The following is a 25,432-nucleotide window of genomic DNA, read 5'->3' as shown; positions in this document are numbered from 1 at the left end:
TCCACCAGACCGAAGTAAATTAAATTAACTATTTTAGGTAATTTAATATACTTCGGCCTAATGGACTATTTTTTTAATAAAATGAAACTTTGGCTAGAATTTTATTAAAAACCTCAGGATTAGTTGCAACAAATTCTTCTTCTTTTAAATGGTAAATCATTATTTTATTTTAAAATTAAATTGTAAATAAAATTAAATATAAGCATAGTCGAAAATAGTACACAAATCTTATAAAAAGATGGTCAACATAAAAAAAAATATTTGTTTTCAACTTAAAAACAGCTATTTTTGTAGAAACATGTTAACTATGCTATTTTCTGATAAATTAAAAAATATGGCTTCCAAAAAATATTCCATTGGATTGTAACAAAAAATTAGAGAAACAATGCTTTTAATCAAGGGAGTAATGCTTTTAATTTGTAATACTTTTAAAAAAAATATTTTTTAATTTTTTTAAAAAAGAATTTTCAAATATTTTAAACTTAAATCGAGCCCAAAAATATTTGAATTTTTTTAAAGAATCTATAATATTAAAATAAAATAAATTATTTATAGCTTGAAAACACTATTTTCGCGATAAAAACACTAGACACGTTATTCTTACATAAGTTTTATTAACCAACTGCCATATGCAATATTCGGTATTCGATATGAGTGAGTGTAGGTACTTAAAACAATTAATTTGTTATGGCATTATCAAAAGTTCAAACTCCGGGCATTTTGGTGCTAAGAAACTTGGATTTCGATAAATTTATATAGTTATTATAGGATCTTTCGAATACAAGCTCAGTGTACATTATATGATTATAGTATTCCGGCTCTCTATTTTTTTTAGAACAAAGTGACAAACAGTTCGGCGGACAAGACAGGACTGCAAATTCTGGAATAAGAAAAGCCTTTAAGCGTTGTTGATGAGTCTGCATAGTATTAGGTAGCTTGTCAGGTAAAGGATGATCAAGCTAATGATGCTTATGTTAGCAATATTACAAATAATATTGACGTAAATAAAAGAAAAATTGCATGCAAAGAAAAATACACGTAAAATAATTACAGGAAAACCGGCTAAACCTTTGAACCGGAAAAACAAATCTGAATAAAAAGTCGAGGCCCGTTGGACGGTTTCCTTGAAGCTTTTTATCGCCCTCCTACGGATGCTGGAACACGTGAGCGAAAGCCTCCCAGGATACAACGACTTGCAGAGACAAGTTTAGCACCAATCCACTTGACTCTCTCGGCGAACTGGAACCTGTGCGAAACTACCACCACGACAAAAGAAAAGAGAAATATTTTCTGGGAGAGAGGGAGCTCGGGAACAGTGGGGAAAAAAGGATTGCGAATTCTCTGTGTCCTTTTGAATGAGAGCTGAAGCCTCTATATATAGGCCAAGGCTAGGCTATATCAGTTTGAAGTTCAAAACGTTCAGCCTTAAAGGCATTTAACGCAGGTTATTATAACCATTTAACACAACGTTATGAATTCAAACATGCGAACAGTCCAACGTTTTTCCAGCCTTAATGGCATTATTACACAGCCATAATGCGCATTTAAAACTCAAAAACCATTGAGTTAAAGCCCACAAACTGTTGGCTTTAATTCTCAAACGTACAGTTCTTCGCCTCGTCTGGTCGAGCTCGTCCAGTCGAGCTCGTCACCTCGTCTGGTCGAGCTCGTCCAGTCGAGCTGGAATGACTTCGTCACCACTTCGTCTGGTCGAGTTCGTCCAGTCGAGCTGGAATGACTTCGTCACTTCGAGTACGTTGGCCTCGCCCTGTCGAACTGGAATGACTTCGTCAATTCGTCCAGCTCGACCTCGCCTAGTCGAGCTGGAATGACTTCGTCACTTCGTCCAGCTTGACCTACCTAGTCGAGCTGGAATGACTTCGTCACTTCGTCCAGCTCGACCTCCCTAGTCGAGCTGGAGTGACTTAGTCACTTCGTCCAGCTCGTCCTCCCTAGTCGAGCTGGATGGAATGACTTAGTCACTTCGTCACTTCGTCCAGCTAGACCTTGTCAATTTCTCATTCACCTTAGGTCCGATTTTTGGCAAACAAAATCAACCATCCACATGTTAATAAATAATATTTATTAACTTTATTCCAACAGCTTAGCTGGTCTTTTCGAATGATCAGACACATTGGGACTGAGACATGGCTCGAACTCCCACGAGGGGCAGCATTGAGGAATTTAAAACAATGGGCGAAAGCCCGATCTAACAATATCGTGATTTTGGAAATATTGGAAATATACTGATAAGACCCATATATAATGGAAATATTTGTTCGGTTAATTTTTTTTATTTAAATGTGCAATATACAAAAAAAAAAAATATTGTGATTGGTTGATAACTTGATCAACGAGATCGATAATAAGTTTTTTTTAAAAGATTACCCAAGCAAATCAAAGAAGTTAGTTGTTACAATAAATCTAGTCAAATCGAATGTTTACAACGACCATGTAAGCACTAAATAACCGTTTAGACTAAAGACCACACAGTTATAAAATAACTTTCATAATATTACACGGCATGAACAGTTACTAAATAACCTTCCAGACGTGGGAATTGATTGTCCCACGATCTAACCTCGTCATACCTGTAAAAGGTAAAACAATCTCAACATTAATTATTTACTCACTCGCATGGTATTGAAGAACGGTTGAAAATCATCTAAACATTAATCTACTTTTCAACAATCTCATTTGTATTTATTTTATACACTTTTTATATTAAGATTGGTCTATTTATAGGTTTTTCTGAAAAACGTTGTACCCCATTATTCTCAGGTCTTTGCGAATTTGAAGTTCTTGTAAAAATTCTCATGTTTTCGCTCGAAATGGAAAATAAGCCGTATATATTGGTCGACAATAGTACTCTCATTGCTTCTATGAATTGTGACTACCCAACTAGGATGTTTTAGTTGAAATAAGACATAATTCAAATGTGAAATTTCTGTAAAAAAAAATTATCATTGTATATTTTATTGCGCTTTAAATGAAAATATCAAGGTTTGAATTTTCGGGGCATGTCGACGAAATCGCGTCAAAATTACGTGAATCGGAAGAGTTCGACACAAATATGACTATATTATCGTTTCGTCGTTTTGTTTCACCGAAATTGTGTCGTTTTTGCGTGAAAAAATCGGTTTGCCGTTCAATGATGGTTATAAAAGACCAAATATTCTCGGTAAAAATACGTTTACCAGATGCGCGCAACATCGGCGGCATTTCGTCGAACAAAGTGACTTTTAAATGGTGACAATGCAATAACAACAATGTTTCGCGACTTTTCTTGGTGTCTCGGCGTCAATGCCTAGCTTCATCGTCCAATTTGTGTCTGTCAGACCTAGTTTTCTTGCTTGGCTTTGTTTTAGTATGCGTTTGTTTTTTTTTTTTCAAATACGTCCGCTTACACAGGAAGATGTTGGTGAAGAAGGGATTGAAGCCCTAATGGGCCAAAAGCAAAGCAAAAAACCATAAAACAAAAAGGGTGATTTGCACAAAAGTCATTTCTTATGGACAAAATTGCAGCTACGTCACCTCCAAATAATGTGTTGCAAGTAAGTCATTTTTACCAATTATTGGACTAAAATACCCTTACTTAGAGCAACCAAAAAAACGTTCTATGAAACACTCGCAGAGAAGAACGACAATTATTCTCCTTCCAAAATCCGAAGTCAAGCCTTCTAAAACGTAATCGCCGTTCGAAAATCAAAGATCCAGGTAGAATGGCGAAGATTTTTCGGTCCAAAAACGTGTTCTCCGCTCTCGTCTTCACTCGGCGTTCGAAATCGAAGGTCAAAATAGAACGACGAAGAATCTCTGGCAAAAATCCGTGTTCTCTGCTCCTCGTCTTCGCTCGCCGATCGAAATCAAAGGATGAAGTAGACACATGAGAAAAATCGAAGTGCCTCCTCGAATACTTTCACTGCCAAAGCCAAATTTTTCAGGTTTGAATATTTGATTACTTGTTTCTGGAAACTGAAATTGAAAATTAGGTTTTGGCAGTGATTTTAGAATGAAAAAAAAATTAAGATTCGTAGACCACAAACACAATCTACAACAAAAAACGGTGAAATTATTAGTCTTCCTCTGGTAATACGCACCACCAACAACATGATTTGTCTTCACACACTACAAAATAAATACTTGGAGGCTTTGCAACTTACACTGACATTCCCGTGCACATTGAAGGCTATAAATCTAATTATTACATTTGAGACTCAGACTTACAGATGAAAAAAAAAAACTCTCTCGTCAAAGATTTGGTGGTACTAAAATCATATCTAAATTTGAATTAGTGAACATATACTTACAGATGAAGTAGTAGCGAAAAAAACTCTACATTTATTTTACTAGAGATAGTTTATATTAATATTGAAACATATCTTTAAGATTTAAAAAAAAGAGTAAATCTCTGTGGAACTCCCTCAGAATAAGGAGTACCGATGGTCAATGACTACTCAAGCATCCTAAATTTCATGTTTAAATTTAGGACAAGGAGTAAATCATATCTAAATTTCATGTTTCTTTTCCATTCAAAAAATTGAAATTATTCCAATGATTTTTCTCAGCAATTCCTTTTTCTTCTTTCACATCGATTATTCAGACTATTCTCCTCAGCAAATCTTCCTCATCGACATTGATCACAGGTATTACCTACTCGAACTTCGGTATTTTTACACACAAACGTATTTACAGTAAGAATAACATTATTAGACTCATAGTGAAAATAAAGTAGATTCACAATACAAAGTTCAATAAATTCAAAGTAAACTCATAGTGAATTTTGGGAATCACATTGCACTAAAACGAAATTTACAATTGCATGATATCACAATGATTGATTCATTCAGCAACACAAACTAATTGTATTCTTAGAATATTCATGGTAGACTGACAGTGACGGATTTCTAAATAAAATGTAGACTTGCATACCAAAAAAATTTCAATTCATCATAAACACAGCTAAAAGTAAACTCACATAACAAATTACAGATAGTGTAGTGTATAATCACAGATAAAAAATTATTACACTTAAAAGAAATTTGATGATGTATTATATGTATATTTGCAGAGTTAATTTTGATAATGGAAAAGATCCCAATTGCTGTAAAATATGGTGGAATTTGGGATGCTGATAACGTATACATCAACAACAATGCAAATATGGTGCTACTGAGTCAAGGCATGAGTTACATTGAGCTCATTACGAAATTATCCAAGGAAGTTTTCAATGACAACAAAGCTGAATTAAAAGTATCATTTAAGACAGAGCAATTAGGGTTTAAGAGGAATGAGGATTGAAAATGACGACAATCTTCAAGTCTTGACGTACCTTCTGAAGAACGATTCACAGTACAAGAATTGTGCTTTAATCGTGGAAAACGATACAACATCAAATGAAGAAAAAGCTGAAACAAATAGAATCTGAACAAAGTAGACTCAATGTAATATTTTCATAAACAAAGTAGACTCATGAATCAAACCACATAAAAAAATCATATGGGACTAATATAGATTTATTTAAACACCAAAAAGTAGACTCAAGAAACAAATTTCAAACATTTTGGCGTGGATTAACAACACAATATATATATATATATATATATATATATATATATATATTAAACTAATATATATGAATGCCAATCAACAATCTGAACAAAGTAGACTCAATTTAATATTTTCATAACCAAAGTAGACTCATGTATCAAACTACATAAAATTTCATAAGGGACTAATGTAGATTTATTTAAACACGAAAAAGTAGACTCAAGAAACAAATTTCAAACAGTTTGAAGTGGATTAACAACACAAAATATATATGTTTTAAACTAATATATATGAATGCCCATCAAACATTTAAAAAAAGTAGACTCAATGTAATATTTTCATAACCAAATTAGACTCATGTGTCAAATTACATAAAATTTCAGAAGGGACAAATATAGATATATTTAAAAACTATAACGTAGACTCAATGAACAAATTTCAAACAGTTTGAAGTGGACTAACAACACAAAATATATATATATATATATATATATATATATATATATATATTTTAAAGAAATAGATATGAATGTCAATCAAGCATCTGAACAAAGTAGACTCAATGAAATATTGTCATAACCGAAGTATACTCACGTATCAAATTACATAAAAATAAAGTAGTCTAATATAGATTTATTTATACACCAAAAATTAGAATTAAAGAACAAATTTCAAACAGTTTGAAGGGGACTAACAAAACAAAATACATATAATTTAAAGTTCATTTCTATTGAATGTTAGAATAATAACTACTCATGTTATAAGTCTTGGTTTACTGCTGAACATAATTTAATATATTTGTCTAATTTATTATAAAAATAAAAAACTAATAAAGATGCAACTTATATTTCAATACAGATGTGAAGAATTTTTGGGCGAGGTTGACTTGTGGAAATTGTGGAGGAAAATGACACAACAAGGCAAGTTGCAAGAATGCTCCAACTTTCAGCAAAAAGAGTAAAGAAAATTGACAAAAGAATATTTGATTTTGTAATTTGACTTTCAGCAAGTTGACTTGTGGATATGATTATGTATTTTTTGGTGAATTCTAAATTGAGAACTAATTTTTTTAAATTGGGAATGGCTGAATTCTCAAGTTTTTGGTGAATTATCAAGTTTATAAGTACTCATTTCTCTTTCTTTTTTTGTGAACAATTTGATGGACTATAGCTGAATGTTGAATATATATTTTGCATGAAAAGTATTATGCTAGGAGTTCTGGCTAGATTTTGGACATATGATCAATGTAGACACAATGGTATTTTTTCATAACCAAAGTAGACTCATAGATATGAATGTCAATCAAGCATCTGAATGAGGTAGACTCAATGGAATATTTTCTTAACCAAAGTAGACTCACGTATCAAATTACATAAAAATTCATAAGGGACCATTATAGATTCATTTAAACACCAAAAAGTAGACTCAGGGAACAAATTTCAAACAGTTTAAAGTGGATTAACAACACAAAATATATATGTTTTAAACAAATAGATATGAATGCCAATCAAGAATCTGAACAAAGTAGACTCGATGTAATATTTTCATAATCAAAGTAGACTCACATATCAAACTACATAAAAATTCATAAGGGACGAATGTAGATTTATATAAATACCAAAAAGTAGACTCAAGAAACAAATTTCAAACAGTTTGAAGTGGACTAACAACACAAAATATATATATTTTAAAGTAATAGATATGAATGTGTCATCTGAACAAAGTAGACTCAAGGAATATTTTCATAACCAAAGTAGACTCACGTGTCAAATTACATTAAAATTCATAAGGGACTAATATAGATTTATTTAAACACTATAACGTAGACTCAATAAACAAATTTCAAACAGTTTGAAGTGAACTAACAACACAATATATATATATATATATATATATATATATATATATATATATATATATATATATTTTAAAGAAATAGATATGAATGTCAACCAAGCATCTGAGCAAAGTAGACTCAATGAAATATTTTCATAACCGAAGTATACTCACGTATCAAATTACATAAAAATAAAGTAGTCTAATATAGATTTATTATACACCAAAAATTAGAATTAAAGAACAAATTTCAAACAGTTTGAAGGGGACTAACAAAACAAAATACATATAATTTAAAGTAATAGATATGAACATCAATCAAGCATCTGAACAAAACAAATTAATAAAAATTAGGGGAGATCCACACTTAATTATTTACAAAAACAAATAAAGTCAAATCAACATTTAAGAAACTAGAATTGTACCATACTCAAATCCTTATCCTTTTTTACAAAACATATTTGTAAATAGTTCTTAATAAAATATTATGATAATTAACAGAATCTAATGAATAAAATAGAAAGATCATTTCAGTTAGTGATATAAAATCTAATACTAAATACAAATATTACTACAAATCTTGAACTTCAACAACGAGAACGAGTGTAAGTGCAAGTTCCAGATCGACAAATGTTCTCAAATTGTTGATCTTTATAACTTCTATCCATGGCGTGTTTCCAAAGCTGAGTGATGTACTTCAACCGGAGATTATTGATGCCTATTTCCTCGATTTGCATAATAGGACGATTTGAAATAAGTAAATCGGCAAATCCAACAACATAGATACCTGAATCAAAACTGAAAGATAAAAAACAAGAAAAATATTACAGTAATTAATGAGTAAACTAACAATGGTAAAATTCAGAATACAATTAATTACTAAAGATACAAAAAAGAAATTTAAGTTACAATGAAAAAATAAAGAATGAAAACAACTTACTAATTTATTCGTTTGGGTGTATCAGCAAAAACCAAGTCATATGGCTTGAACACATTTGGGACAACTGACTTCTTATTCTGATTTTTTTATCTTAGAGAGAAGTTTAGGCATCTGTCTACAATACATATCACACTTTTTCATCAAATTATTGTTCTCACGACCAATAGATGAATCAAAAACTATTATCTTGCCACTGACTGACTATATGGGAAACAGAGACCAATGGAAAAACCTATCTGCTCCATCAATTGAAATCTTGAGGGGAATAAGAATCAAATCCACATCTTCCCAATTCTGTGTGTTTGATATAATTTGTCCTGTTAAAAATAAAAAAAATTATAATTATGTAATAACCAATAGAAACTTATACTAAATATATAATAAAATATAGAAAAATTATACGAACTAGGCCACTTGAAACGTTGAAATTGTAATCTAGCCAACGTTTCATAATTGTTTCAAACATAGCCAATTAATCCTACGTGGCCATTATAATATGATAGACATTTACATTATTAACCTTTAAAAAAAATCTGTCATGTGATACCCACTACGGTTAAGCACACAATTGTTTCCAATTTAAAACACCACTATTTTCGCTCTCTCTTATTTATTATCTAACATTTATGATCACGATTGAATTGTGAAAATTTTTGTCTTCATACAGAGAGGGAAGTCTTCATACAGAGAGGGAATATTTCATATTTATGGGTTTAGCAGACACAAAATGTTAATATTTCAACAAATGACTCTAGCGATTGAATCTATCTAACCGCGGTTGGCTCGGTGATTTTGTTGCGTATTTCTGAGTCTGATTCCATTACTTCAATGGAGCTCAGAATCCAGGTCTCAAAGGGCTTCTTAGTGAGAAACTTCCAGAAATGGATTGGAAAAAGAAAATCGCCATCTGCGAATTGGTGGATCACAATCGAAGGTCATCATCTTCGTCTTTTTCTGTATTTTTGTCAAATCTCGAATATCTTTTTTGTTGGATCTGGGATTTTTTTTTTTTAAAAAAACTTTGTTAGCTGTTTATTTCAGTTAATTTGACACGTATTAATTGGTGGTCACTATAATTAACCATTATTTACTGAAATTAACTTTCATTTCGATTATACTTCTTCAACCTTCAAACGTTTTTTTTATCCGGATCATCCATGTTGTTCTACACATCAAAAGTCTGTGTGGAATATTCTTCGTTGTTACTAAAATTAACCATTTTTTACTAAAATTAACTCTTATTGTTTCAGATGGCGGCGGAGTCGGATCGGTTTCGTTCGCGGTGACGAGGGTGAAGGGCGAGCAAAATTAGTGTTTATTTATGTATATTTTTGTTTATTTATCGTTTCAGATGGCGGCGGAGTCGGATCGGTTTCGTTCGCGGTGACGAGGGTGAAGGGCGAGCAAAATTAACGGTGTGACCAGATCTCTAGCTTCTTTTTTTCCCTTTTTGATTTTTTGGCCAATCTAATCTGAAATCTCCATATGTATTTTCAAATTTTTATAGATTTTTGTGATCTATAATTGGCTAGAGTTATATTTTGTCATTCATTTCTTTTATTTTATTAATTTATTAATATATGATAATTGTTTATTTAATGAAGGGTAATTTTGTCTTTTAATATTCGTTTATTTCAGTAAATGGCTATATTACAAAATTTACCAAACGTGGGCTAAAAACTAAAAACCACGTTTCAAAATGGCTACGTTGCTAGTTTGCCCTAAAATATATAACCAAATACAAACCTTTTATAACATTCATGAGATAGGAATCAATCTCAGCAAGGAAATTAGAACTTTGAGGTACGTTTTCATCACAATACTTCGAGAAGTTTACATCAAACATAATATCGGTCATTGTAACACGCAACTGAAAGCATTGATGATATACAGATTTCATCCTCAAATAATATGCACATATCTCCATGTTCTGCAAAATACATTCATAAAATATATCACCAAAACACCTTCCCAGCAAAATGTATACTCGCAGTTAATCTTTATAATAACAAACGTATACTCACAGTGAAAAATTTAACACAACAAACTAATATTCACAGTTTATCAAAAATTCCTAGATAATACAACAGTCTCAGACTTGATTTATCAGAAATTCAATTGCACATTTCAACAAATATCATAAACGAAAATCGGTTCTTCGCAAATTATAATCTATCCATTTCACGATACAAACATAAGCATTAACACAAACAGAAGCACAAATTGACGATGAAGAACCCTAATACAAAGCCATTGTTACCTGATTGAGCTCGTCCACTCACCAACGAGCTTTCTCATCTTCCTCGTTGAACCTGAGTCTCCACTCCGCCGATTCGTCCATGGCTTCTCTGTTAGCCAAATCGCCTGCTCCGGCGAGCACCACCATCGGATCCGGAGAATCTCCGCGATCCCGAACTCCGGCGAAGGCGGCAATTGTGAGTTCGTCATCGGCAAGGAAGAAGCTGGTTCCGGCGGAAACCACTAGCGACAACGACAAGAACGCGAGGCCGTCGGAGCTGTGGTCGACGGCGAGGCTCGGGAAGCAGATCGAGAAGGAATCGGGAGCTTGGAGAAGAGGATTCTCCGATCGTCGTCGTCGGCGAGGAAGAGGCTAGTTCCAGCAGAGACCACCGGCGACGGCGACGAGAACGCTAGGCCGTCGGGGCTGTGGTCGACGGCGAGGCTCGGGAGCCAGATCGAGAAGGAATCGGGGAAGAAAAGGACGAAGGAGTGATTGTTTTCCGACGGGGAAGAAGAGAAGCATCGATGGCGGCGAGGAAGCGGCGGCAACACCAACGGAAGGACCACCATCGACGCCGCCAGAGCCGCCATCACCACCGCTCCCAGGCACGATCGGCTCATCTTCTCCGATCCACCATTGCGCACCAAATGTTTGTGAAAATTATGATAGAGAAAAGTTATCTGTGTGTTTGTGTGAAAGATCTCGCGGCGATGAGAGGGAGAGATTTAACTGTGTGTTTCAGTGGCAAGGGTAATTAAGACATTGTATAGGTGACAAATATGCAAAATAAAGACACGAATGCAATTTAGACTCATTTGTGATACAAATGAAATAATGTGCTGTTGTTGTGACTTCAGCAGCAAATTCCACAAACAAAAAAGGCATGAACCAATAAATGCCATAAAACAAAAAGCCCAATTATTATATTATACTATATGTTGAACTTTAACGGTATGATGTGTTTTAAATCTATTCTACCGACTATATGAATAGTTTTAGTTTACAGCATATATACATATATTATTAATATTTTCATTAGTATATCATGTAAACGTAATTTATAAATTATTATATTATTTTTAAAATTTAACCATATATAACAAAATACTTTTTAAAATTAAATTACATATTATTATTTTAGTCATAATTTTTGTGTTTTATCGTAAGTTTCGTCGACATAATTTTTTAAATTTCCATATTATTTTCATAGCAATTTCCATCGGCCACCGTAATTTCCGATTTTTTGGACCTTCGGCACAAAATTGACCGTCGGCATTTCAAACCTTGAAATATTATACAGCATATGTGTTTGAAAGTGGTAGTAGATGAATTGCGACTTTCCTTTTTTATCGCCACGATGGCGATCTATGGCTCGCGAGGGCCGATGTGTCGACAAGTGGCAATGGGAATCTCGGCATCGACAGCGTCAGTCATACTCGTCGCCTCTGACATGAAAGGGATGCACTTTGCGATGCCCAACACTCGGGTCATGATCTACTATCCCATGTTGGACGTGGAGATTCAAGCCCGCTAAGTCATACACAACAAGAACAACGTAACCACCGACTAGAGCTTCGAGCAAGTCCAGAAGGACATTGACAAAGATCGTTACATGTCTCCCATCAAAGCCATTGAGTATGGTTCGATCGATGGTGTTATCGACAGAGACAACATCATTCCTCTTGTGCCTGTGCCAGAACGTGTGAAACTGATCAAGGAACTTCGTAAAGATCCGATGGAGTTTTTGACGCCCGATGATGAAATATACTGAGCTGAGAGTCATTCTCACAGCTTGAACTTTGGGTATTAGTTGCAAAATAATAATAATAATTCATTTGCCGTAAACATAGCTCAAGCAAGAAAGAAATTAAAAAAAAAATCGAATGTTGTAAATCCATCCATATTGTAATTCAGTTTTGTGATTTCTTGTTTTTCCTTTCGCTAGAAGTAATGATCGAGTGAAAAGGGTTTTGGGTTCCCCTATATTATGCTAAATCAATGAGGATTAAAATGGTTTTTTTACCTAAATTTTGAGTCTCTTCTAATTCTATTGATAAAATATTCTAGTTAATTACTGATAGTTCGGAAATGTGAAATGTTTCAACTTGTTAATACAATTGAGCTGTTTAGTAAATAGAGCACTGATACATATCAGATACAAGTGGGACCCCACCCTCCTTTTCACATTAGCGGTCGCTGATGCCGCTAATGAAAAGTATTTTCCTTAGAGCTTCCGCAATGCATCTTCATTTTGAAGATGGAGATGGAGATGAGTTTGCAATGTATCTTCAAACTCATCTTCATTCTTCATATTTGAAGATGAATTAAATAGCGTATATTCATATTTGAAGATGCACTATTCCAACTCTATAATTTTTTTTAAATACTTAAAATTTCTAAAAATTATAGAATTAGCCAAAAATTCAATTTATAACTATAATTTAATACTTTAAATGTATTATGTATTATTTATAAATTAGTGTATTTAAAAAAAAAAATTACTTTAGATACACCTCGTACTTGAAAAAAAAATCAAAACTACTAGAATAGAAATCATAATATTTTACATAAACAATTAAAAAAAAATCAAGACATTTAAAAATTACATATTTAAAATGTAATGCTTTAATTTATCATCAAATATGATGTTTTAATTTATGAACTCTATTTTCAATCAATAAATTATCATATTTATGCAATGGATGAATAAATTATCATTTTTTTTTTTTCATTTTTGAATGTATTGTAACTAATTAGGCCACTTTAAACATGTGATTTTGGATCTAGCCAATGTTTGACAATTTTTAGGGATATAGCCAAATGGCTTATGTGGCAATAATTAAGGTCTTATTTGCCCTTTTTTATTAATAAATTCGTCACTTTCTCTCTCCTATTTTTTTTCACATATTTTTTTTTGCATCAAAACTTCAAAAATTTGTATCTTTCTCATACGAACTCGAAATTGAGTGATTACAAATCCTACAAATTCGTGGCGTCGAGATCTTCAAAAATAGACCAATTGTGTTTGATACAAATTATTTTTAATGCATCATATTCACATTTCCATTTGTTTTTTTATAATTTCAAAAAATTTCAGTTATTTCCATATTTAAGGTAGATTTTTCTACATCTATGGTATTAAACATTATTTTTCATCAAACACAATGAATCTATTTTTGAAGATCTCGGTGTCACGAATCCGTAGGATTTGGAATCACTCAATTTCGAGTTCATATGAGATAGATATGGTTTTTTGAAGTTTTTATGTAAAAAAAGTGTAAGAAAAAAATAGGAGAGAGAAAATGACGAATTTATTAATAAATAAGGGTAAATAAGACCTTAATTATTGCCACATAATCATGTTGGATATTTCCCTAAAAGTTGTGAAACATAGGCTAAAAACAAATTTTATAGTTTCATTTTGGCTATTTCGCTACAATGCCCTATTAATAATATATATGTATTTTGACTAATATGAACAAAGCCGGAAACGCTCAGAACACATGTTATGTCTAATAGTCTTAACTCTAAACTCTAAAGAAGGCATGTTATATGTCCTTATCCCGAGAAATTTTCTTTCTACCCAAACAAGTCATCCGTTGCCTTTTTCTTTTTCCCCTCTGAAATCGTAGAAACCAAGTAGTCCGTTCAACATATAATAACAACAATAATTGCCGATAGGGGAATTAAAAAATACAAGAACAATAATGTAAGAGAAACATTTTTCTAAATTCATTTTTTACTTTTGAAATGAATCAGACAGATCAGATGAATGAGTGAGAGCCCCAACAAATATCATGGCACTACTTTAATATAGGCCGCGAAAACGACGACGCTTGTAATCCACTTTTTCAGAAAGAATCCAAAGGCAGAATAAAAACAAAAGAAAAACTCGGCGTATACGTGTTACGTACGGCACGTGGGCTAGGTGTGGAGAGCAACGCAGAGGGGACGGCGAATGAGGTCCGGCAGATCGGGGGCTCTGGTCCATTCCTCGGCGGCGGGGTCGTAGACGAGCACGAGCCCCTGTCTCATTCCGCGGCCACTCCGGCCGCTCCTCCGCAGAAGGTCGTCGATGCAGCCCGACACCTGAACCAGCACCACCTTCTCCCCCACCCCCACGCAGCTGAACCGCACCCTCCCGTCCACCCTCACCTATTCAAATATTTCATTTCATTTCCTTTAATTTTAGAATTTCAGAAACAAACATGGATGCTTACCTGTGTGGGTAAAGGCGGGCTTTGAATCCTCCGCCACTCTCCGAACGCTCCGCCGTTTCCCTTCCGCCGACCGTCGAAGCTCCAGAACGACAGCTCCACGGCGTGGCTCGCCAGCACGTACACCCTCCCCGCCGCGGAGCACGCCGCCACCACGCACCCGCCGCCGGGAACGCACCGGCTCCGGAGCCACGCGCCGGCCTCCACGTCGAACAGGTCCATCGACCCAGCGTACACGTGCGAATCCCCGGCGGCGGCGCCCAGCCTCAGCCCTCCGACCACGTAGAAAACCCCGTCCGCAGACGCGCCAACGCACCCGTACCGGCTCCTCGGCGCGTGCCCCGCCACGCGCCACGTGTCCTCCCCCGGATCGTACTCCTCCACCGCCGTGGACGACGCGGCTCCGCCGCCTCCGGCGACGTAGATCTTCCCGGCGACCTCCGCGACGGCGAACTTCTTCCGCGGGAAGAGGGTGGGTTGCATCGGCGCCACCGCGCCTGTCCACGTGTCGTAGCGCAGGCCGGCGGAGCCCCGTCCGACGGCGAAGATGGTGGGTCCGACGGCGCAGATCCGGGCGTGCGGCGGGGCGGCGGCGAGGAAGGCGGAGAGGTTCCACTCTCGCGGTTTGTCTTTGGCGGGGAAGGAGAGGGAGGCGGAGAGGATGGAGGAGTCGGCGGCGGAGAGGGCGAGGAGGGAGTGGCGGAGGAGGTTCCGGCGGCGGCGGAGGTGGTGGAAGGAGGCGGAGAGGATGAGGGAGCGCCACCGCAGACAGACCAAAGAGAGGGCTTGGATGGATGACGACGGGACTCGGGAGAGGCACTCCAGGAGGACGTCGTCCGGGAGGGACGACACTGTCGTTTCCGTCGCCGATGTGTCGTTTGATGTCGTTTTGACTGTCGATGCGGCGGCGGCGGCGGTTGTGTCGGGGAGGCAGGACTTGACGAGCCATGAGAAGTGGCGGGAATTGCAGCTCTCTGACATCTCGCACGACTCACATTGATCGGATACTTTATTCTTTCTCACACTCTCTTCAAACTCTCTGTTTTGAGAGGATGAGTTTGGAAGACAGAGAGGACCAAAATGGGAGGGAGAGTGGGACAATGGGTTGGTCCCGAGTCCTCTCACTTTGCCCTTTTGCGTCTTCCAAACATGTGAATCTACATGTGAATTGTTTATTTATGAGAGTGATATTTTATTTTTATCCCTAGAATATAACATTATACTCCTCAAAATATAATAAAAAATTATGCGAATGAGATATTATATATATATAATTATAATTTATAAGTATAAAACAAAGAAACATTCAATCATTCAGAAAATAACAATTGTAAAAATATATAATTAAATCTAGTCGTTATATAGGAGGAGTTAAGCGGTCTCTCTCATTAGTTTTTTTTTTTTGTTTTTTTTATTTATTTTATGCTTGTATCTTACTATCTTCCTAGCTCTTAGATAGACTCTCTTCGAGATTCGGTGTGACGACAAAGTGTTTTATAGATGCGTGATCCCGAGATTAGTTTCTTGAGGGATAGGTGGCATCGAGAGTGGAAGTAAAGTGACGGTGGATGCAAATCGATCAATCTCCCAGCGTGAAAAAAAACCCGTAAATTGTTGTGTATCTCCGAGACGTTGCTCAGATGACGAGAGTAGGTGTGTGTTAAGCTTTTTTTGGATTTAACATTTGTGAACATGTGGTGTGCTTGAAATAGTCACGTGTCTAGTATTGGATGATCCCAAAATCACTCTTCGAGATTCCAGAGGGCTCAAGAAAATTTAGGACAATGCCCAAAGCATTCGAGAGCTTCAGAAGAATCTTTGAATTGTGATCTGGGAGGAGAAATGACTCTTCAAGATTCCAAAGGGCTTGAGGATTAATGTTAGGACAAGGCGCAACGCATCCGAGAGCTTCAAAGGATCATTGAATCGTGTAGTGGATCGATGAGATTTTCCTCTTACTAAGTGAAGAGCATGAGAATTGATTTCTCAAGCTGTTGGACACTTTTAGAGAGGAAAATGTAATCTGGCTCAGTTAGCCTTGGTGTGAGAGAAAGTGTTTTATAGAGAGTAAATATTTCTTCTCCCATTCTAGAGAGAATGAAAGTATATTATTTTTGGGTGAGATTGATGAGAGAAAATTGTTTTTTTTTTGTGGTGTTATTTTGGTCTCAAGTGTTCTTGTGATCGAAGAATAAAGAGAGAGAAGTGAGACAGAAATTTGGCATGGGTTCGCCTAGATTTTTCTTTCCTTGGAGAGAATGGTGATGAAGAGGGTTTTTTGAGTTATGTTGAGGGTTTTCGAGTATTAGATGGGTCCCTTTCAAGAAGGCTTAAAAAATAGTGTCTTGGTGCTCTTGGGCGAGCAAAAATGAGCTTGGGCGAGAGCATTTGGGCGGATGATGTCATCAGGCAGGCAGGCCGGGAGAAAACATGTAATTGGGCAGGCGCGTGGAGAAAAATGAAGCGTGCGCGGGAAGTTTAGAAGAGAAGAAAAAAGATTGGTAGGCCTTGTGATAGTTACTTTCGTAGTGGCTCCAAGGTTTGTGGGTATTTTTGGAACTTCGACCCAACAGTGTGCAAACAAAAATGAAGAGAAATTGGAAGAATAATGTTTAGAAAAATACAAAAAATTTAAATTAGTTATCACCTCATCAAAATTGTCTATTTTAAAAAAAAATCAAACGTACACTATTTTGTAATATTTATGTTTCAATTTTCAAGTAACTTAATCTACGTAATTTTTTTTAATGTATAATTACATATCATCTCCATGTTGTATTAGTAATTTCTTATATGTGCGGCAATATATATAAAATATATTTTTTTTCATAAATTTGTTTGTTATTTTTATTAGGGTCCAGTGGATATCTAGTCGTATGAAACGTTAGAAATTTTGAAATAGCCAACGTTTCGTTAATTTTTTGTAAATAGTCACGTAAATCTATTTACGCTATCAAAATAATAAAAAAACGCAGAATAAATTTCTAGTAAATATGACTATTTACTAAATATTAACAATAGTTTTTGGCTATTTACGAAAAATTTACAAAACGTTGGCTAAAACGAAAACGCTTATGTTTATGTGACTTATATCGTTAAATTTTTGTTTTTATTACTCAAAATAAATAGAAGTATGAGAAAGTACGAGGACATGAGTTTGCGTCAAGAATTACGGTGAAGCAAAAATCATTAAAAAAAAAAATTGTTAGTATTTGATGGTATCATCGCATCACAAATTTCTCACATACGTTTCTTCTTTATCATTTGCACTTCATTTTTTAATCTTCCTCTCTTTTCATATTGGGGTATCCACTTTTCTCAATACGATTGCCTTTATAGGAAGGCCTTATATAGATAAGCGTCAAAAATCAAGCAATGTGTAGCAACTAGGGTAAATGAATTCATTTGCAAAGCAGGGTGACCATGTTGATGTCAGGCTTCTAAGATTGCTTTATGGCTATAGTATGTCTCTATACTAGCCACATTAAAAACTCCTTATAATGGCTATGTTTGGCTCAGTTTATTAAACTTGATTTTAGTTTTTTCTAAAAGTTAAATCATATTCAAGTGTTTGGTAAAATTGCTTTTCCTAAAAACTAAAAAGTGTTTTTGAATATTTTAACTAAAAAACTAAAAGCTACAATTTGTAGTTTTTATACGTAGCTTTAGTTTTTGATTTGTAGTTTATCTCTCTTAACTTTTATTTTCTCTTACACTAACTTTTAATTCTAATTATCTTATATCTTATTATTATTATTAATTATATTTTATATAAATAATTATTACAAATAAATATTAATATATATTTTACCAAACACTAAATCAGCTTTTATTAACAACTACAGCTATTTTACAATAGTTTAACAAACACTCATCTGTTTTTTAAAACAACAGTTTTTTCGTACAGTTATTTTAAAATCATTTTTTTAAAAAGCAAAGATATGCCAGCCAATAACATACTCTTTATTTGTTATACTTATATGTGTATGGAGGCTTTTTAGTTCCATCACTTTTAAAAGCATCGCGTTATTGCTTTTGCATAAATAAGAATTGGGACGTGAAGGAGTAACGTCTTTTATTAACTTTCAAGGATGAAGATGAAGCATTATGGTTGGTCCAATCGAGTCGTGTTCATTGTCATTAGATATGTAATGTGATTAATAACTTGGGAGTTTAAATATATACACTTTTGTGCAATGAAAGTCACGATTTTGCAGCTTTTTTTTTTTTTTTTTACAATTTCCTTCTAAAGAAAATTCTACCTCGTCGCTAAAATTGTACAATCATGACAAGAAACGAAAAAAGAAAGAAAGAGTAATAGGTTCGAAAATAGGAGTCACCACTAAATCATGTTTGCAGCATTTATTTGTTAACTGAATGCTTATATGTAGGGGATTTGCGCTTCCACTAGTTCTTGCCATTTTTTATTTTTTGTCTTTGTATATAATATAAAAAAAAACAAGTTACTTATATTTAACATGAATTTAATCAAACAGTCCATATTTCAATAACTTTAAGACAATTATTATTTATTTAGATCTTTCAGAAATTGTGTCTTTGTCCCAAATATTTCAGCCCCAAAATACTTAAGTTCTTGTTTATTTGATGAGTGGCACTTATTTACTCTCTAGATTGTATGACTACAATGCAAATTAGGTTAAACAGATACATTGATTTATTTTTTAACCTAAATTAACCGGATAAAATTAACTGTTCGGTTAATTTTCGGTTAACCTAGATTATAATACGATATATTATTTTTCAAATTAAACTAATTAATTTAAATCTAATTATATCTAATAATATCTATTAACAAAATTTAATTTAATAAACTGAAATTTATTAAAATTTATATACGAATTTATAATAATTTTAAAAAATTAATTACATCAATTTATTAATTAATTTAATTATAATTAAATTAAAGGTATTAATTTTTTAAATAAATTTAAATATTAAATAAAATATATTAAAATAATCCGGTTATTTTCGATTAACCTAATAAAAAAATTCGATTAAACGGTTAACCTTTAACTTAAATTTTTGGTTAAAAATTAATCTAGATTAATTGAATTTCATTTTTAGTTGTATCACTATCTGATTGGATTTTGGATCAACATATTATTGGGATTTTACCCTTGTAACTGTAACTGGACTTTGCCCAATTCAGGCAGTGCCAGTGTCCCAATCAAAGAGATTTAAATTTGACTAAAACTACAAGCTATATACATAAATAATATATAGGTTGCCAATAATGTAATCGGTGCATGTGATTCCCTAGCAGAAGAAAATAGGAAAAAATACAATAAAATTATTAGAGAAGTAATTATACTGTCCAGTAATCATGTGACAACGCTGAAAAGAGAAAAGAGAGAAAATTTGTATGATAACAATAATAATGTAATTTTAGGGAAGAAAAAAAAAGTGAAAGCTACAATTGAAGATCAGTCTTGACTCGAAAAATTTAATATAAAAGAATGGCCTATCTGTGTGCATTGTCTCGCTTCGTCCGAGTAACTTTTCAAAGTGAAATGATTCGTCCATGTCTTCACCTATACGTTTCATCATACCAATGATAAATATTTTGAAAACTTTTAGAGGAATATACAATAAATAAAATTATAACGGCCGCATGTAACTCTAGGTCAAGCAGGAACAGTAGGGGCATATGTTTTGTAAGATATTATAATTAATCATACTTATAAATATAATTAATTATGTACAATGAGTTGGCGGAAGAATAGATCGTTAGTTATTCAAGAATTTTCAGTGAGGGGCCAACTAATTTAAATTTATAAGGCACGTAAGAAATATATTTATTTAAGAAGACATTTATATACACAATTATATAATTTTAGCCTAAAAATATGAAAGTGTTGGGTAAATCGGTAATTAGCTCACATCGTCTTTAGTTATAGGCAACACAATCAACCATCATCTCGACGCAAACCACCCCGCTTTCAGTAGGGCCTGCAACCTCACCAAGTCGTTGCTAACGCGGTCCATGAGGGACTGAAGAGAAGAGGGACCTCGAGGGGTGGGGATGAAGTCCAACCACTCGAGTCACCAACAATCTTCATCGTAATGTTTACTTACAAACTTTTATAACTTTGTGATGATTTGATTCATTACAATTCGTGCTTATTCCGAGAACATGTAATGAACATCCTCACTAGTTAGCCAGAAATTGTTTAAACTTTGATTCTTATTACCTTGAAAGGCTATGGTTCTCTAACCATAATTTGAGAAGTACTCATGAACATAGTTATTTGAAAATATTGCGTATTGTTTTTCATTTTTAAGATATTTATAAACAAAAAAATTGAATAAAAATAAGGGACAATATTTTTTGGATTATTTACATCAATGCCCCATGAACTCCTGCATGTGTAACATTATTACCCCTCAATTTGAAAATCGTACACAACCAACCTTAAAATCCTGCATCGTAGCAAATTCAGGCCTTCTGTCACATATTCTTGACGAACGTTGGGTGTGTGGTCACGTTTTTAGCACGTGACAAGGGTAAAAATGTAATTGGATAAATAGCAGTAATGATGTAATTGTATCGTCGACATAACGAAATTAAGAAAAAAAATCGTAAACTCGATTTGGCGAATATGAAGTCGACTGTGAAGAAGAAGACCCCAGTTCGAAAATCCAAAGCCAAATCGCCGGCAAAGAAGAAGAGCCCAGTTCGAGAAGCTCCTGCAAAGCCGCCGCCAAAGAAAAAAAATGCCTGAATATGGTACGTATTTCTATGAAAAGGGTTATTGCAATCGAGTGGTTTTTGTCTGGTTTTTTGTTGGTAAATGTTCGTTGTGGTGGTCCCAATCTTAGGTTTTTGTCTGGTTGTGTTGTAGTGAGTATTCGTTTTGGTGGTCCCAGATTTAGGGTTTTGTCTGTTTAATTGCAATTCCCGAGTTGTTGGTGGTGGTTGTGGTCCCATTTTATATTCGTTCGTATATGTCATTGGAATATTAGTATAGAAATGCAAGGTAATTTAATAGTACTTTAAAATGGAATAGTTTGACGTTTTCAGATCTGACATCGACGTTGTTCACCATCAAACTTTATCACGGGGGTTCTATGGAATTGATCGATGAAGTTATGACGTATGTTGGTGGGTTTCATATGTTCATAGACAAGTGTGACTTGGATTTGATATCCATCGTCGATTTAGACAGCCTTTTGAGAAAAAAAAATTAGGGTACGCGAAAGGAGTAAAGTATTACCTACCTGTAGTAGGGTCCCCGACTGAGAAGGAGCACAGTTGTACTGATGAAGCTCTTCTTATTTAATTGCGCAAGTTAATTGACATCTCAGGAGAAGTAGTTGTTTATTGTGATCATCCTCATGGGCAAGAGAAAGAATAAGCCACTGATCCAGTGCAAGTTGAAGATGATGAAGAAGGGGCAAAACCAAGTAGATGAAGAAGAGAACGACCAAGTAGATGAAGAAAAGCAAGAAGAAGATGATGTAGAAGAGCAAGAAGAAGATGATGTAGAAGAGCAAGGTCCGATAGAAGAAGATAGTGGATATGAACGCAGTGAAGATGAAGTTGGTATTGACGGACAAGGGATAGATGTCGGACTTGTTGGGAATATTACCCACTTGAAGATAATGATTACTAAATTCGATAATAAGATCACTTTATTAGCATTATATGATTAGTGGGTTGAGTTCGGGCGGTGTGCTAAAACATGGTAAACAATTAGAATCAATAACAACTATCTTCCATAGCCTCCGTATCTAACTGAGTCACGTGCTGGGCACCTGAGTTCGGGCGGTGTGCTAAAACATGGTCGATGACTGATATACACCTGGAAAGCTATATCTAAAGTCATATATGTGGAACACATAGGTGAAGGCTGATCACTATGTGGGAGCATTCTGCACTTGTGGTAAGTGTACGACCCGGACAGGTCTTGGTGTAGATGTGTCGTTTAAGGACCGTTACGACACACTAACCGAGGCCACTCTGATGGTCACAGTGAGACTTGATCTAAATCCTGAAGTGATCATGGACACTGGGTTATGTTACTGAGCTCTTTGACTCATTCGCTAAAAGGCTATTCATGCTAATCACAGCTTATGTCTTGGGAGTTTTCTCAGAGCATGATTCGAGTGGGAAATGATTTACAGATACGGAATCCAGCCTTCCTGAAAGAAGGTTAATGTTCACTCACCTAAGGGTTGATTCCAGAACCGATAGATTGCTAGCACTTTCGAAGTAAGTAACGTTCGAAAGAATCTTTCGCTGGGAAAGCAACAATGCTTAGGGCTGATATGTATCAAGAGAAGTATAACAGATAAATTGACTTCTCTTGACACGGGATGAACCTGGAGGATCTTGATCACGAACTGACTATATCAGTGGACACTCGTCACGATGAGTAAATATAATTCTAGTATAAAGGAGAGTTCAGTCTTGGCTTACAAGGTGGAGTATTTGACCAAGATTAGACGAATCGATGGACAAAAGAGAAAGGACTATTTCGTCTTTTTCATCGGATTTGTTAAGCTCCTATTACTAGGTCCATAGTCCCCGATTCGGCTCTGATAATGGCGGATAAGAACTTTCGTATAATAATGTTTATCATTATTAATCTCACTTGCTGTAATTGTGATTGACAACATTAATTCTGGAAAACGGGTATTCGCAGAATTAAATAAATATTTATGGTAGAATTGTTTATTTATTGTTTGATCAAGTAAATAAACAATTATTAATTATTTGTTTATTGTTGGACCAAGTAAATAAATGATTAATTGAGTTTTAAGCAATTGGGCCTTGCACACATGGAAAATTCGAATTTGGTTATTTGGCACTAGGGTTTGCGCAAATCTCCTTGGTCGTGTGCCATCAAATTCGAAAATACATAATTGGTATTTACCAATATTTTCTCTTTAGTTGTTTAAATAAAGGAGAGAGAAAAATATAAGATATTGTCCTATATTTTCTCCTTATTTAAAGGAAAGTATTTAGGAGAATATTTAGGAGAATAATATATTCTCGTTTATTATCTCACTAAATAAATTATTCTCTATTTAAATAAAAGAATAATATCCCATAGATATTGATCTGATGGATGAGAGAAAAAGTAGGATTCACTTGTTGAGATCCAATGGCCTAGATTTAATCCACTAGTGTGAACACAATAAAAGGAAATAAAATATTCTGGAAGATTCCATGAATATCTCATTTTTACTACTATAAATAGGGGTTCATGAGAAGGCAAAAATAAGCAATTATTTTTAAGGAATTTTGAGTGAAAATTTCGTGCATCCTAGCCTCTCCTTGGCCGTGCATCTGCCTCTCCCTCCCCTCGGAAATTCGTTTCCATTCTTAGTAAAATAAGAGCGAGATCTCGAAACACCTAGTTTCGTGATCGAGTGAGATAAAGACTGTGCCCACTCATCTTTCTTATTCGCCTCGGAGATTACGTTTCGGAAGACTAAGGTGTCATCCTCGAGTCCTTCATCAAGACGACTCAAGACGAAGACGGATTGTGAAAGCTTTCAGTTCGTGAGCCAAAACTGTAAGTATTCGTTTTTCGTTCAAATCGGTTGCTTGACTTATATGCTCTCGTGAATTAAATTAATTAAACATAACTAGATCTTGTTAATTATAACCATAATTTAATTAGCTTATGATCAGCGTAATTAATTATTTTTCCGCATTAATATGGTTATATGGTGGAATCATCTCAAACGAGTCGCATCGGAGCGATCGTTCGTGTCCGATGGGCGCTCGATCCACCGACAAGTGGTATCAGAGCGATTGTTCGTGTCTGATACCCACTTGATTCCCCAACAAGTGGTATCAGAGCTAGATGTTATGATTAATTAATCGAATCGTTCTTGTAATTAATTTTAATATGGTTTGAATGAAATTATATGTGGATGTGAATTTCATGCAATTCAATATATGATATGTGAATTGTGATTCGTGGTTTGATTGTAGAATATTTGATTCTCGCTTTTCTAGATTTTTTTTTGTAAACCCGAAATTCAAAGGGTATAGGTTTTATGTAATTATTATTATTATTGTTGTAATCCGATGGTGCGACGTTCTTGATCACGACGATCGGCGAGAGACGGACACACAACGAAGAAGCATGACGGACGAAGAAAGCCTCCACGACTACGCCACAAGAAAACTTGTCACAAAATTTTGTGACAAGTTTCGGCCGTCCTTTTTTATGCCGGGCCGCGCCCTCGTGGCGGCGGCGGTCCGGTGCAGCCTCAAGTCTAATCTTGACCTAGGTCAAGATTAGAGGATTCGTCCGGGCCTCAGCCCGGAAACCCGTGGGCCCACTCATTAAAAAAAAATTTACCGAAAAAAAAAATTAAGTTTTTAAATGTTTTATTTAATTAATTGTATGGGCTGAGCCCTAATGATTTTTTATTTAAAACATTACAAAATAAATGATTATGATATCGATTTATTTAAATGGGACATTGGAATGGGCCCTTACTTAATTAATTTTTTCGATAAAAAAAAATAAATAAATAAAAAAACTAGAAAAATTAAATAATTTGATATTGATTTATTTTTCTAAGGGACATAAGAATGGGCCCAATTGAATCCATGGGCCAATATGATTGGGCTCATCTTGATTTACTTTATAGAATCAAATAGGA

At 34.7% G+C, this 25,432-nt stretch overlaps 1 protein-coding gene across 2 annotated transcripts; it reads right to left on the bottom strand.

Moving 5' to 3' along the window:
- Positions 1–14,222: 14,222 nt before the first annotated feature.
- Positions 14,223–16,010, bottom strand: LOC149380938 (Galactose oxidase/kelch repeat superfamily protein). 2 transcript variants are annotated; one of them, XM_089601778.1, is made up of 2 exons: positions 14,789–16,010; positions 14,223–14,723 (listed from the first exon to the last, which is right to left on the bottom strand). In XM_089601778.1, the coding sequence occupies exons 1-2, from the start codon at positions 15,764–15,766 to the stop codon at positions 14,493–14,495; spliced, it is 1,209 nt and encodes a 402-aa protein (XP_089457904.1). In that variant the 5' UTR covers positions 15,767–16,010; the 3' UTR covers positions 14,223–14,492. The 2 variants fall into 2 exon arrangements, with proteins under 2 accessions (XP_089457904.1, XP_089457903.1); XM_089601777.1 differs by having other exon boundaries at positions 14,223–14,694.
- Positions 16,011–25,432: the final 9,422 nt, after the last annotated feature.

The sequence above is a fragment of the Urtica dioica genome, chromosome 11 (genome assembly GCF_054948205.1).
Source record: "Urtica dioica subsp. dioica isolate 48M chromosome 11, U.dioica_male_clone48M_v1_H2, whole genome shotgun sequence".
NCBI lineage: Eukaryota > Viridiplantae > Streptophyta > Magnoliopsida > Rosales > Urticaceae > Urtica > Urtica dioica.
Note: the sequence above shows the minus strand (reverse complement) of the source record. Positions and strands in the feature narration are given on the sequence as shown.